Raw genomic sequence first — 14,708 nt, forward strand, 5'->3', positions numbered from 1 at the left:
GGGGATTCTGAGCATTCCCCAGGGAGACATCTGGTCCACCAGATCTGCTATCTCAAACACCTGCAAGGGGGTGGGGTGGGGGGGAGGGGATGGGGGTTGGCCAGAATATAGAAACTCAGATGAACTATCCAAGTTCCAACACTCTCTGGACCCAACTGAACAAGCAGCGGTTGACGTAGTACTGACAGAGGCACCCCTGGTACTGTAGTAGAACCTGTAACACCAGTGAGGATGTGACAGTACTGCTAGTACTGGTGAGGTTGTAGCTGTGACAGTCAACATAGCACTAGTGGGGTAGTAAATACGACATTACCTGTACCACTATAGAGTTATTCAAGGTGACAGTACCTGTAGCACTAGGGACACCCAGAGGAAGAACACCATGAAGCCATCGAACATACACCAACGGTCTTTCACATAGGAATTATCCCCCTGGACAGAGAGATTAAAAAAAAGGGAGTCGGAATTAACCAGCCCCATGACTATTCTGACCACACTCTAAACACAAACTGAATCAAGCAGAGGGGAGCAGAGGAGGAGCAGAGGGGGAGCAGAGGGGGAGCAAGGGTGGGGGGCAGAGGGGGAGCAGAGGGGGAGCAGAGGGGGAGCAAGGGTGGGGGGCAGAGGAGGAGCAGAGGGGGAGCAGAGGGGGAGCAGAGGGGAAGTAGAGGACATGGCTGGAAGGAGCTGGGCAAACAGTCTTTGAAAATATCAACTACAAAGGAAAGTACCTTAATGACTAAGACATTTTCTAGTGAAGGAAGACAGAAGATGAAATTACCTGAGTTACATATTATAACCTGCTTACTGGACATTTTTAGTTTTTTCATGAAGTTTTTTCAACCTTCTGTTTGTGCCTGCCTTCTATTGCGCTGCCCCACCATAGCCTGCCCTGGTGGCCTCTCAGGATATCAGTGTGTATTTGCATGCAGGTGTTTGTGTTTGTAAATCTGATACACACTGCAACTGGCTCTTAGGGAGAGAAATGGCCATCATGTAGCTTGAATGATGGTATCAGGTGGGGTGCATGTTGATTTTAAGCATGTATACAGAACCTCCTCAGAAAACCTGCAGATCTCACACACACACATACTCACACACACAAACAACACCCCACACTCTGCACTATTGAGCTGTGACAAGGGTGCAATGGTGGATGTTTAAAACGGCCCGTACATAGCACATCCTTAAAATCTATAACAAGGACCAATATATTTACAGGACATCCTCCTAAACTAACTCTCAAAACAATGTCCAGAGTCGTAGATAAAGCTGAAGTAACAATTCAGGCAGATGTTGCAGATTATCGATTTATTAATATGATCTATCACCCCGATGTGTAACGTGGCATGTTGTTGATATTCACACTGACATATTTCCAAGACACTCCCACACGCACACACTTGTCCTTTCCATCTCTCTTGCACACGTACACACACACACACACACACACACAGAATAGAGAATGATTAGCCGTCGTCCCTTCAACACAGGGATGACAGATGCTAATGGCCCATATTGACCCTCTCAGACTGGCAGAACCCAAGTCCAAATTACTCAGCTGTTTTTCTCCCTCTCCGGAAGCTATGTGATTCAGAGCCTCGCCGAAACCTCCCTGTCTGAGCGCTTGTTATCCCTGATTTGCCAATCAAGCTGTCCACGCTTTCCATAGCAGTAATTAGGCTCTTTCATCTGCCAGATGTCTGTTTCTGGGTTCTTCTATAGGAGGCTGTCTGTGATCGAAACAGTGTTGAAGGATCAGAGCCCGTGTCAGGCCCTTGCTTCAGACTGATGGAGAGATGGAGAGGCTGAGGGGAGTGGTATAGCACTGGAACACCATGAGGTGGTGGGAAGTAGAACATATAAAAATACAAATTTATTGCGGTGAGTTGGGGTTTGTGGAAAGGAAAACAACCCCTTATTCTACCGATGCACAATCAACGTTTTCTCAGCACACAACTATTACACCTGTTCCATCACTGTACGAAGCTATGTTGGCCTACTGTGCTTCAATCACAAACTCAGGACACTCAAAGCCTAAGCCTCAGTCCTTCTCCTGTTTATACTAAGGACTCTGAAAGGCAACAAGCAAAACAACAAATTCTAAGAAGCTACTCCTTCTCTCAAATGGACACAGTCACAGTACGGTTGTGGATCTTTCTTTCATACATACACAGTACTTTTATAACTCTTCAACGTTTTTAATGTTGACAGTCATGTCTTTTTACCTTGATAATTCCTCTAATGTGCATCTTGGCAATCATCTCTGCGGTGTAGAGGAACATGAGGAGGGTGTCCAGGGTGAAGGTGACGTACTGCAGGGGGGGGTAGTGCTCGAACGTCTTGGGGGTGTTCATGCACACTGAGATCACGCTGACGATGGCACAGGCCCTCAGCAGGGTGTGCACCCACTAGGAGGAACAGTCGGGAAAAGTCCAAACTGAAATTTGTTGCGATGAAAACGACCCAAAATACACTATTCCTTTTCAACTCACATCAAGTCTAAATGTATTTGCATAGCCCTTTTTCACAAGCAATGTCACGCAGGGCTTCACATACATGGACCCTCGGCCCACCTAAAACCCTCAAGGAAGAGAAGGAAACACTCCCAGGAAAACTCAACTTTTGTTTGTTTTAGATTTGCATTCACTAGTTGTCTCTTTTACGACGAATACTCGAACGCTAACGGTGACAACTTGGTTTGGTCTGCTGCACCTTGCTGAAGAAGAGAGGTCCTAAATCAAAAGAGTCGATTGTCATTCACAGGTTGGTCGCTCACTGGTTTGTTGATCCAGAAGATGTCGGCGCTGTCAGCCAGGGTCTCGTCCGGCCCGAAGTCCGTCATGGCCTGGGCTTCGACCCGCGAGCTCTGCTTCCTCTTCAGCATGCTGGGGCTGGCCGTGCTATACAGGGAGTGGATCTGAGAGACGCAACCGGAAACACAGTCACCCATGCTAATGAGATGAGGCCAACAGGGTCAGGGGCGACTGGCTGCACCACGTCTGAGCATAGACTGATCATCAGAGCTTTCACAACAGCTCCGATTATGGCAGTGGTAATCCTGACTGATCGTGTGTGGGAAATGGTAGCCCACGAGTCCTGCTTTTTGTATACTCAATATCAACTGTCTACTATTTACTTTGTTTAACTGTTCAATGTCTTGTGTGTGCGCTACCCGCTTTGTCGAATAGGGAACCAACTGCTATGCCCAGAAGTGGATGGCCAAGTCAGGGTTTGTTTTTTGTTTTTTTTTGGGGGGGGGGTTTTACAGAAAAGAAAAGTACAGTTGAATATCAAACACCATGTGTCGTGTTGTTGAATGGTCCAAACATATGACACACATGGAAGACGGGACATGTATGTGTATCCACACTGGAACAGCTTCACACAGACTTACCTGGTACAGTACAAAGATCACCAGTGATCTCCATCATGCGTGTAAAAAGAAAAGAGGTGACGGTAGGGTTCTCCCTACAGTGCAGTGAGTGCAGGAGTTAAGAGGCTGCGTGTGTGTGTGTGCGCGTGTGTGCGTGTGTGCGCGTATAAGAGAGGGAGAGAATATCGGGGGCCATTTCAACGTAAGTACACAGGGAGAGGTGACACCCTCAACGGAGACAAAGCACACATACCAAAGGGAAAAGTAAAGCTGAAATTGCTCCAGCACTGCACATAACATGCGATCAGGCATACCCTGTAAATAACACACAACAGTTAGTCAACAGCATGGCATATATGGTGTACATGTACAGTACAGAACCAACATCTACAGTAACATCCGGCACCGTCGTCTGACATGGAGGCATATATGCAACGGGATGGGAGGGACCAGGAGAGACCATGTGACTCACTGTGAGGCTCCTCATTGGTGCGTTCATCCCCGGGTCGCAGAGGGGTGGAGAAACCAGCCAGAGAGAGAAGAGTAGATGGAGGGAGAAGGAGAAAGAGAGAGAGACTCAGCTCCTGGACATCACAGTCCTAGGGCGAGTGAGAGAAAAGTAAGAACAGTCTAAAAAGAGCCTAACAGGTAATACGTTTGAACTTTTAATCCTCCCCTCAGACATTCACAAAACATACACAATACACGCACATTTAATCTAATAAGCATATATATGTCAAAAATATCCAATGCTGTCATTAAACCAAAAAGTTTCATATTCTCATTATTCAGATAGTGAGCAGATCGCATGATGCCACAGTTTGCTGACCTATTCCTTCACTCCCTCTTAACAAAGCCACATTCGTAAGCGCTATTCTCAAATGTTCTCCAAGTTTCTACACAGAACATTGCAAATGTTCTACATCCTACACTAAGATTCTGAAATAGACATGCAAAATTCCATTTGATGCTGACAGGGTTGATGAGTTGTATAATGGATGTGCTCTTTGATTCCCTCACAGAGAAGAAACGGGTTTCTTCGGAAGCCCCATGTAGTCAGAAGCAATTTGCAATGTAATTGCTACACTTAGCATATGTTGGTAGAGATTTGAAGAAGAGTGAAAACAAAATTACACGGTGTAAGTGCTATAATGTGGGAGTAAGTTGCCAAAGACTGCAATTAGTTTCCCATTTGGAGAAGAGGACATATTCCTCAGGGACAGGATACAATCACTGGGCAGATAAATTGTAGCTGTGAGTATCTATTAGCTTCAACAAACTTACTTTCTTGGAGTTTGTTTCTCTGTCAGAAAGGGTCTCCTAACTAAAATATACATTGGCAATAGAGCACAACACTTGAAGAGTACGGAGACTGTATCACTATTACAGGCCTTCACTTAGTGGCAACTTATCTGAACACAATCTAGCCTAGTCTGACAAAAGAATTACTTCACAAAATACAAATCAAATACCATAATCAATATTTCAATCAAATAATGTTGTAATCCAGAATAAACTCAGTTTGCTGGAGAAGACTATGAAAAACACAATAAGTAAAAACATACACAAACGAAATATAACATATTGTCGTGTTTCCATCAATACTGTACATTTCTAGTATAAAGTTTACCTTCAAAGCAGAAATGTAATCCAGGCCAGTCTACTGCACAATAGTCAAACATTATAAGATGTGAACCGACAGGTGTTTAGGTGTTAGACACAGGCCTCATAACGAGCATGGTTCCAAACCATCACAACTATTCATCTGCATGTGACCCCAACCTTGGCATAGATGCACAGCCAGGTCCCTGCCCCAGCTGGAAATCCAACCTGGGTCTCCTGTATACCCACAGAGAGACTATAAGTAGCATCCTTTTGATGTGAGGCAGATGGAAACATTTAGAAGGACACTCTCAAGCATGTCTGAATGTCATCTACAGTATACAGTATACTCAGCATTTTACTTGTATCCAGGCCTGTAACTTTGTACAAACTGAATGTATAGAGAGTATACCAGTTTAATAAGCATTTAGCACAATTCAGCCATGAGTGCCTAAATAAACTGTCACACATTCAGTAGCCTCTATGCTTATTAACTTCAGATTTCAGATAGATGTAGCTACTGTAGTGGGTACATGGGGGTGTGATGAAAGCATAAGCTCAGTCCCACTATGACTATTACAGTTACTTACAACTGTGTTGAAAAGTAATCAACGCTTAACAGCAATACCGCTGGCAACAGTGTCAATGTATAATCACGTATTTGTAATTTCCATTCATTTTAATAAATGACTGCAAGTTTGAATTCAATGTAGTCTGTAGCCTCATAGGCCTGTGCATTATCTGCGTCCATTTTGAATGCTACCTGTAAGTTTATCGTGTGGTTGTCCATCTGTGACACACCTGCCACCACAAATTCATTTGGAAATGCATGTCCATATTGAGATTGGATTGAACAAATGAGATCTGCCACTCCAAAGTTACTATGGTAACGGATGGGAGCTAAAAATATGGGGGGCTAGAGTGGACTGAACAGTCACAAGCGTTACAAGGAAGTATTGAATTACGATTATGTTTTATACGGCACTATAGCATGCTTGTCAAACGTGGATGTGATTATAATGAAAACCCGATGGAAAATGAGGGTTTTAAATAAAGGCCTGACCAGAGCCAGCTGCCTGTAGTTCCCGGAGAACACCGAAAAACGGAGAAGAATCTGACGTCTCGCGCAACCCGTTGACAAGGCGACTTATTCTGTAGTGTGTCAAGGTAATACAGTATGAGATCAGAAACATGTTAGATCACTTACGCGGTACGTGTGTGTAATTTCCTTATCGCAGTGTCGTTCTATCCATGACATCAGCTGTTTTTCCGGTGTGTGTTGTGATGATGGAGAGAGTGGATGCGCGCGCGAGCAGCAATCACATCAGCAACTGAGCAGATGCAACGGTGACGGTCGCGCGCAATCTCCCCTAGCAACAGCCAATAGGCTCGTGGGACATTGCTCACTCTCTGACTTCCTGTTTTAGACGTGGGCCACGTTAAAACGGCACAAATGTTATAGTTATTCCAATCCTTGCGGATTTTTTGTATTAAGGACAATGTTGATAGAGTATGAGGACGCATCAACACCACGAAACATAACCACTGAAACAATGAGCAATGTAGACAATAGTTAGGCTATACTTTCAGGTAGAGTAGGCTATGACAGGTTTTTGGCAATTTACATTGAAGTTACTTTAGCTTATTACCCTCATCATGTAACTACTAATACCTGTAGTAACAACACTGTAGTTATAAGTAAGAACTGCTGTAGTTACACTCTATGACAGTTTAAAGGTCAAAGTTAGTACACAAATGAAACTTGGTTTTGGTGAGGTTGGTCTTTCCAGGGATAAGTAGATATTAACATTAACCTTGTTTTGATAACACAACCTCCATCTGCCTAGCCTGGCTCTGCCCTCCTACGTACTTCCGCTCAATTTGATTTAGCTTCTGTACTAGGTCTAGGATTTCGGTGTATTAGTCGGTTTTTGGAAACAACATTTTTGTAGGTCCAATCAGCGAACATAGGGAGTGGCTGAGAATGATGACGTTGATGTAATTCGCTAGTTTGAGTTGTAGTTCAATAATGGTGGCGGAGTCGCTGCCGAATATCCAAAAGTTAAAGCCGGACCAAGAACAATCTTTGCTAAGTTTTGTTGGTGGCCATGATTTTGTGGCCCTCCCCACAGGGTTTGGGAAAAGTTTGATTTTCCAGCTACTGCAGCTAGCTCCCTTACAGTAGTGGTGAAGGACTTGGCTAAGGCGAACGCGAGCGATTGGTTATTGGCAGTCAGGTGGCTGAGCGGTTATGGAATCGGGCTAGTAATCTGAAGGTTGCCAGTTCAAATCCCCGGCCGTGCCAAATGACGTTGTGTCCTTGGGCAAGGCACTTAACCCTACTTGCCTCGGGGGAATGTCCCTGTACTTACTGTAAGTCGCTCTGGATAAGATCGTCTGCTAAATGACTAAATTTAAATGTTATGGCAGATCAGAGTGGCTCTGGGCAGATCCAATAGTTTTAAACTTCCCGTCCCGAGTACCCGCCTTCAAGGAAGTTAACGCTTGTCAATAGAGCAATCCCAGACCCTCTGTACAAATGAAATGTACGAGGGTCTGGTTAGGACCAGGCTACCATCTGCCCCTTTCCAGCCTACAATACACTTACCCCTTACAACACCCCTCCCCCATACTGTGCCTTCTTGCACTTTTGTAATACCCGATCCCACTCACATCTGTACCATTTAAATACATAGCAATTCCTCTGTACCTACAATGTTGTAACTATAGGTATTGCTGTTTGTATAACCTTAAAGTCAAGGTAGGTAATGTTTTTTTGGGGGGTTAGGTGACCCAAAATATCCAAACCCATTCCTTCAAAGCCACTTCTCCAAAAGCACATGAACGCACTGCCTGTCTATTACAATGAGTCCACGGGCAGAGTGTGCTCAGGCCAGTAGCCCATCCAATCATTGTATTCAGTCCAAATGCCGTCCAATCATTGCATTTGGTCCAATCACAAAGATTGTTTGTGTTTGTTACAGTCATGTGACGGCCACAGATATTGGGTTGATTTTATTTTACTGTGAGAGTATTTGATTTATTCATTGCTATTAGCAGGGCTTAAAGTATTCCGGAACCGTGCCGGATGTCCGGCGTGCGGACATGAGAATGTTTTTGGGGGGGAACTTACATGCGGTTTAATATTTTCGAGTCAATTGATTTCACCTACCTACCAATCATATGAGAGGAACGCAGCTATAACTAACGTTCATAAACCGAATTCTGATTCAGATTCTGTTACAAGCCTATCAGAAGCAGAGCAGGCCGGGTACTGGAAACACAGTGTGAATGAGATTCATACGTCACGTTAGCGTTGTCGGTGAAAGCATGGAGCGCAAATTCATGAAGCTTGGGGATGATGTCCTACCCATAGATAAAGGACTCCAAAATAAATGGCGCTGGGCGTGGATAGAAGAAGGTAGAGACGGCGAGCCTTTTGGCAGTTGGCAAAAACTGAGAGAGCCTGGTGCTTGTTTCTGCACGTTTTGCTCAAGGAAGCTACTATATACTGGCAGCGGTAAGAAAGTTCTTGCCATGACATTGCTGGAAGCAACTGTTACAGCTTACACACCGTTGTCTATGACTGACCGTGTCTGCGACTTAAAAATACTTTTGTGCACATTTTTTGCGGAACATGACAATTTGTTAGCCACTGATCACCCTGTGCAGAAAACTAGCAGAAGACAAAAAAGCGTTTTTCTCCACCCCCCCCCCCCCCCCCCTTTAAACTTTAACCGCTGTATTAGGATATTAAGTTTATTTCAGCAAATTTAACAAAAAGTGCTTCTCAAAACATTACCTACCCTGCCTTTAATGTAAAGTGTTTAAACATTGTTGAACACTAGGAGCATTATAGAGAACAGGAGAGAAACAGAGGATGAATTCAAGTTGCGACTGCCTATTGGTATGTATTACCTATTGGTACGAACACTATTGATATATTTGCATGGGGTGGAATTTACTGTGGAATATACTAGAAGTTTGGTACTAATCCTTTTAAATGATTCCAACCCCTTTCAGCTCTATTTGTCATTGCATTATCCATCCTGAAAGCAGCCTTCACCACTCCGCTCAATTGAAAACAATTAGCCTACAGTAGCATTACAAGCTTCACTTGTGTTCTGTTTAATTGACTCTGTATACCCTGCCTGTTCCCTTGTTCCCGGCAAGATTGTGCCAGTATTTTCCCCTCTGCTTTTTCAGCATTTACTCGAGTTTGATTAAGACCCCTGCCTATTTTGGACCCTGTTTTTGACTGTCGTGTTGGATTCTAACTCTTGCCTGTCATTTTGTACCCGTTGCTGTATGGAATGAATAAAATCCTTCCTTTTTGTTACTGTGCCTTGGTGTGCAAATGAGTCCCTCCTGCTCTGTACCTAACACTATTTCATATTTACATCTGTTAGAAATTGATATGCAGTCTGATTTAGGGAGTTAAGAATTTGGGTAAGAAGTGCTGTTTTCATGCTGCTGAGGCGTGATGTGGAAAGATCCGGTGTGACAATACTGTTGTTCCATAAAGAGCCATTTGTTAAATGTCTAACTAGTGACCCACTATTGAGCAACTGTTTCCAACTCTCCCTTTCCTGCAGAACCAGAAGTAAGTTCACTCTCTCCTTTTCTTTCTCTCTCTGCCCAGCTGGGACCTGGCCTGTTGGGGAGTCACTCCTAATCAAAAGCACTTGTACGGAAGGGAGGAGAGCCCTACTGGCCTCGCTGAAGAGTTCCAGCTACCTCAGGCTGCTACTCCCTCTCTTTCCCTCCCTTTACCCCTCCCTGCCCTGCTCCCTCTCTCCCTCGCTCCGTTTCTCTCCATCTGTTTGACGGGGAAAACATTGGGGAGTTCCTGCGAGATCCTTTACTTGAAGTTTCTGTGGGATTTAAACATGCATGCAGAGGCTGTGGTGCATTCCTTGTTAGTTTCACTGCTTGTGATCCTGCTGTCTGCGGTGCAGGACACTTTCTTACAATCTCTGAGGTGAGTTTTCAACGTGCTGTTTGTCCCATGAATTTGGAGGTCGTGAAAAACGGAGACAGAATAAAGAAAGAGAGGGAGCGAGAGTGTGGAAAAGCAAGAGGAGAAAGCGAGAGAGAGAGAGAGAGGTGAGGAGTTGTGCTGACATCAGGAACTTTTTGAGTTTCTGAGTTAAATTGTGTGGAGTAGTCTGGATTCCCAGCACAGTCTGCACAGTTTGTACTACCAGCTCTCTGCTCTGCCATACAGGACAACAGAGTACAATCAGATTGGTTGTAATATTTACATTTTAATTAAATAGCAGACAAAGGCTATGTTTTCTTATTACCGTCAATGGACTACTGAAGTTATGCTATCCTAAAGGTATTCGAGAGACACCACAAACGTTAGACCACAGCTGATCAGACAACAACATGTCATTTGCTTTAAGAACCACTATTTGTTGAAGTTGTTACACTGGATAGTGGAGTGTGAACTCGAAACCGCAGTGTTGACAAAATGTGCCTTTATCCATTTTGTCATCAAACCCAAAAGTCCACTAGAAATGTTTCTGAATAGTTGTGTCTACAGTAAAATGGAAGCCCCATCTCTCTTCTCCTGAGGAGTCTGCAGGGCAGTAAGTGGAACCACATGACTCTGGGCTTGCAAAACGGACTCAGCTGTCGGGTGGGAAATGTTTACTCAAAGCAGGTGCACCACGGATAGAGGCCGCGGTTGGCCCTCAGATGACATCCTATGTTTTTTTATTGGTTGGTTATCACACAGGTACTATTAAATGTGACAGCTACGTGAAGTACAGTAATGACAGAGTGGGTCCTATCACGCGGCGCTGCTTGTTTTAAAGACAAATTGAAACACCCCCACGATGCGTCTTCTTCCGTTCTGCCGAGGAAGCTGAGGCGCTCCGCTGTGGGCGTGATGGGACTGCAGAGTTTCTGATGTGAGTCTGAGAACTGGAAGGCTCTCCGCTTAGCAGGCAGCAGGGCAGGAATAGAATGGAATGTCAAAACGAGACCAAATAAAACAAAACTGTGTGAGGAAGGCCTTGGTAGGAAACAGAGCGAGGGAGACTGAGGGGAGCAGAGACATGGGAGTGAGGGTGTAGGTTTGGGGGGAGCAGGGGGTGCTTGCTGACCACGTGCTGTTTGATTTATTACCCATGGTCTATCACACCTTCTTTCCAAGTGTCCCTGGACCAGCTTTTATGTAACTCTTCCCTCATTATGGCCTCGCTGCATGGGCTTACACCCTAACTGCATCTGTTTCCTCCAGCACATTGATCCAGGTCTCCCTCTGGAAACAATGCCATACAAAGACTGTGGTTCTATTGTTGTACGAACAGTCACGCTTCTCTCACCATGGGACAGCAGAAAGTCAGTCCGACGTTTTCCAAGCAGCACAGGGTGCTCCCTGGCTTTCCACTTCTCCTATCAACAAATGAGGACATCCATTATAGAAGAGACGCTGGAATAGAAGCTCACATATATGCTTAAAATAGGGTGGAAATAGTGTGAGAGAATTCATTAATAACTGAAACCTCTTTGAAGGATATGGTTTTACGTACAGATCAGCCAGGAAACAAGCAGGATAGACAAGAAAGAGAGAGATCACTGGCTGTTTTTTGTATAGATCAGCACTGTTTGGTCAAATAATGCACTATTCACCACTTGCTGAAGGTTTTACCTGTGACAAACGTTTTTGGGGGGTGTACATTATTATTTCCCCTCAAATAAATGTGTTACTAGTTAATTCAAGTTACTAATTAACTAATTAAAGTTTAAAGTGTCATATTCTGGTATCACTTAAGCGTTAAGCTCCGGCATTCTACCTAAGTAACGGAAAATTAATTTGTACTCCATCTCTCTCACACACACACACACACACACACACACACACACACACACACACTCTCCATCCCTCCCTCTCTCTGTCTCTCTCTCTCTGTCTTTCTCTGACTCTCTCACTCCTCCTCTCAGCCAGGCGGGGGACGTGTGTCGGCTGTCTCAGGAGTCGTCCCAACGGCGCTGCCGGACCCCTGACGGCCTGATCTGCAGCGGTCGGGGAGAGTGTGACTGCGGCGTGTGTATCTGTCCGGTCACAGAACCAGGGAAGTTCTACGGACCGAGGTGTGAGTGCCACGACTGGCTCTGTCCCACACACGATGACAAGGTCTGCAGCGGTAAGTTGTACGGCAAAAATACACAACACACACCTTAAATGCTCAACAAGGCTCCACTATAGGGACCTGGGTACTGGTTATGAAGCATCGTAGCCTGTCTCTTAACCTTCTTCACTCTCAGGTGTCACAGATACATCTTCTGACTGTGTGTTTGTATTTGTGCTGTATGTCTGAGTTAGTGTCGTGCTATCGCTGGTAACACTACACTTTTTTTTGCTTCAAGCTAGCAAGCTATCTAGTATTAAGGAACCTTGCAGCATAGAGCAGCATGTCTTTGGCCAGAGGTCTCCCCCCTGAGACAGGCCCCTGAGATGGGGCCAGTGAGACAAGGCTAAGTGATTCAGCAGATACTCGTACTGCATTCTGACATTCACAATCACCCAGTCATCCCCAGCCCGGGCCAGGTGCGGTGCAAGGGAAACTCATCATGGATGCCTTCCCACAGGGTTCCCCCTCTCCACACAACATCAGAGCTTCACAGCTGACGGTTGGCTCTAAAAAACGCATTTCTTTAAAAAAGCCAGCCCTTTTGGTCGATTTGGTTATTTTGGTCTAGTAAATCAGAGGGTTGATATATCATGTGTTTAAATGGAGAACACGCGCGCACACACACACACACACACACTCATCAGAGAGAAACAGCACTCTGCTCTGCTTCAAAGGGTTGATTTGAAAGAGACAGCTGGCTGTTCATTTACGTCAGTGGGGCTTGAACTTCTCCTGGGTGGCAAAGCTTTGAACCTGGCCGGTCTGGGTGACATTCTGGTCATTGTTCTCAGAGCATCCATCTCACCAATCCATAGAGTTAGTCTGAGCTTGAGTGCACACCTCTCTTAGAAGTGGTGCACTCACACAGACTCACACTCACTTACACGCACAAGCACACCTCTCACCCCCCCCCCCCCCCCCCCCCCCCCAAAGGCACTCTCCATCATTGCACTGCCACTTGAAGTGGTGATCGGCTTGTGCCTTGGTGACTGACAACCATGGAGCAGAGCAGCGCCACTTTTTGGTATGAACGCATCACATCAGAATAATAACTCTTGTATGCTGAGCTTTCCGTAAAAATACAGTGGAAATCATGTGGAGGGAGATCATGTTCCCTTTTTGGCAGTTTGAGACATGGTCACTGCACGTAAACCGCACGTCAGCACCTTCTTATGTACTTACTTTTTGCGAGTATTGATCCACCTTTTGCTGGAACACATGCATTTGTTTTTGGGCGCTCCCACGTGCCGCCAGGGAAGCGGTTACCCAGCCTTTGTTCTACCTCGACAGCAGTGGTAGTGAGTGATTTATTTAGGGAGACAGGTTGGGAGCTGGAGAGGAGCTTGTTAAGCTGGCTGAGTCTGAAGAGAGAAGGTCCTGGTAATGGCCTTCCCTCTCCCCAGATGCACTCTGTAAATGGACGTTCATCAAGACTTTCATACAGTACACATCTCGAGCGTACACACATGCACACACACACATTCACACACATAGACAGACACACAAAGAATTCTGCTCATCAATCCAATTCAGAACATATTGAAGTGGTATAAAACCCTGTATTAGCCTGTCGTTCTGTCGACACCCAGCTAGGCTTTCTGACAACACTAGCAGCTGCCTCTGCCCCTGGCTGTCCTATCTGTTCCTGACTGTTCAACACCGATAACATCCTTTAGATTTTCCTCCCTGGGGTTAAACTATGCGGGGGTTTTTTACCTCTAAGCATATTATCCAGGATGGTATTGAACGGTTCCCGGCCCAGGATGCTATTCACCAACGAAAACATGGTCACAATTTTCAGGTTACATAGGCTGCAGAGTGTCCTCTCTGTTGTGAAGAGACTTGTCATTCTTCGTGTTTCCACTATCAAGTCAAAGGACGAGTTGTACAGTACCAATACATGCTACACAATGTGTCCAGTAATATTCAGAAAATGTCAGCGAATCCAATCCTTGCATTGTTCTGCCTGACAGTGAGTCTGTATTCAGTAATGTCTTATCTTCTGACTGCATCTCCTGTGAATATGGAGAGACATCGCTTGCTGGTAATCTCAGTTTACTGACAGAAAGAAAAGAGACAAGAGAGAAAGAGAGCACCTTTAGGATTTATGAAAGTCTAGTCCATTTAGCAGAATCATATTAATCCCGTTCTCCTTTAACAAAAATATTCTCATTGCCCCCAAACTTCCACCTAATTATGCAGATGAGAGTTGTGACTCACTGAATTCCACATCTAGCTTCATGTTATTGTCTAATAAATTACCAGGGCTCCTGTTCAGCCATGGAACAATACAGTTTAGAAGAACTAAAGCAGTGATTTTGCAGCAGTATTACGAGGGGCTGGGGGTCATTAAACTTACAACAGAGGTTACATGTCTTTGTACTCATCTAATATGCTGACGGGCTGGTAGGGTAGTGCTACATTGCCATCTCACCTCACTGACAAGAATGGAACAATCCTACAGTTAGAGAATTACAGTAGTGTGTCCCTGCGTACAACCTGCTGTACTTTGTTTACATTTGTATAATACGTGTTCCCCACGCGTTCATACTGTAAGTGTTCCCAGGGTGGGGATTTCTCTTCAA

General features: G+C 45.0%; 2 protein-coding genes across 4 annotated transcripts in view; one reads left to right on the forward strand and one right to left on the reverse strand.

Moving 5' to 3' along the window:
- The window catches only part of nalcn (sodium leak channel, non-selective), an 81,766-nt gene extending 78,095 nt beyond the window's left edge, over nt 1-3,671 (reverse strand). For 2 of the 3 annotated variants that reach the window (XM_067255083.1, XM_067255082.1), the window contains exons 1-4: nt 2,780-2,887; nt 2,229-2,411; nt 349-432; nt 1-60 (exon numbers count right to left, since the gene is read on the reverse strand). The exon at nt 1-60 is cut by the window's left edge and continues 80 nt beyond it. In XM_067255083.1, the coding sequence (XP_067111184.1) occupies nt 1-60; nt 349-432; nt 2,229-2,411; nt 2,780-2,887 (435 nt within the window). Of the gene's footprint in view, nt 61-348; nt 433-2,228; nt 2,412-2,779; nt 2,921-3,629 lie in introns of those variants that run through there. The other variant, XM_067255081.1, reaches the window with a different exon arrangement.
- Nucleotides 3,672-9,614: 5,943 nt separating this feature from the next.
- Nucleotides 9,615-14,708, forward strand: part of itgbl1 (integrin, beta-like 1) — a 35,938-nt gene continuing 30,844 nt past the window's right edge. The window contains exons 1-2 of the mRNA XM_067257603.1: nt 9,615-9,959; nt 11,933-12,135. Of these exons, the coding sequence (XP_067113704.1) occupies nt 9,868-9,959; nt 11,933-12,135 (295 nt within the window). The 5' untranslated portion in view covers nt 9,615-9,867. The remainder of the gene's footprint in view (nt 9,960-11,932; nt 12,136-14,708) is intronic.

Source organism: Osmerus mordax, chromosome 2 (genome assembly GCF_038355195.1).
Source record: "Osmerus mordax isolate fOsmMor3 chromosome 2, fOsmMor3.pri, whole genome shotgun sequence".
NCBI classification, from domain to species: domain Eukaryota; kingdom Metazoa; phylum Chordata; class Actinopteri; order Osmeriformes; family Osmeridae; genus Osmerus; species Osmerus mordax.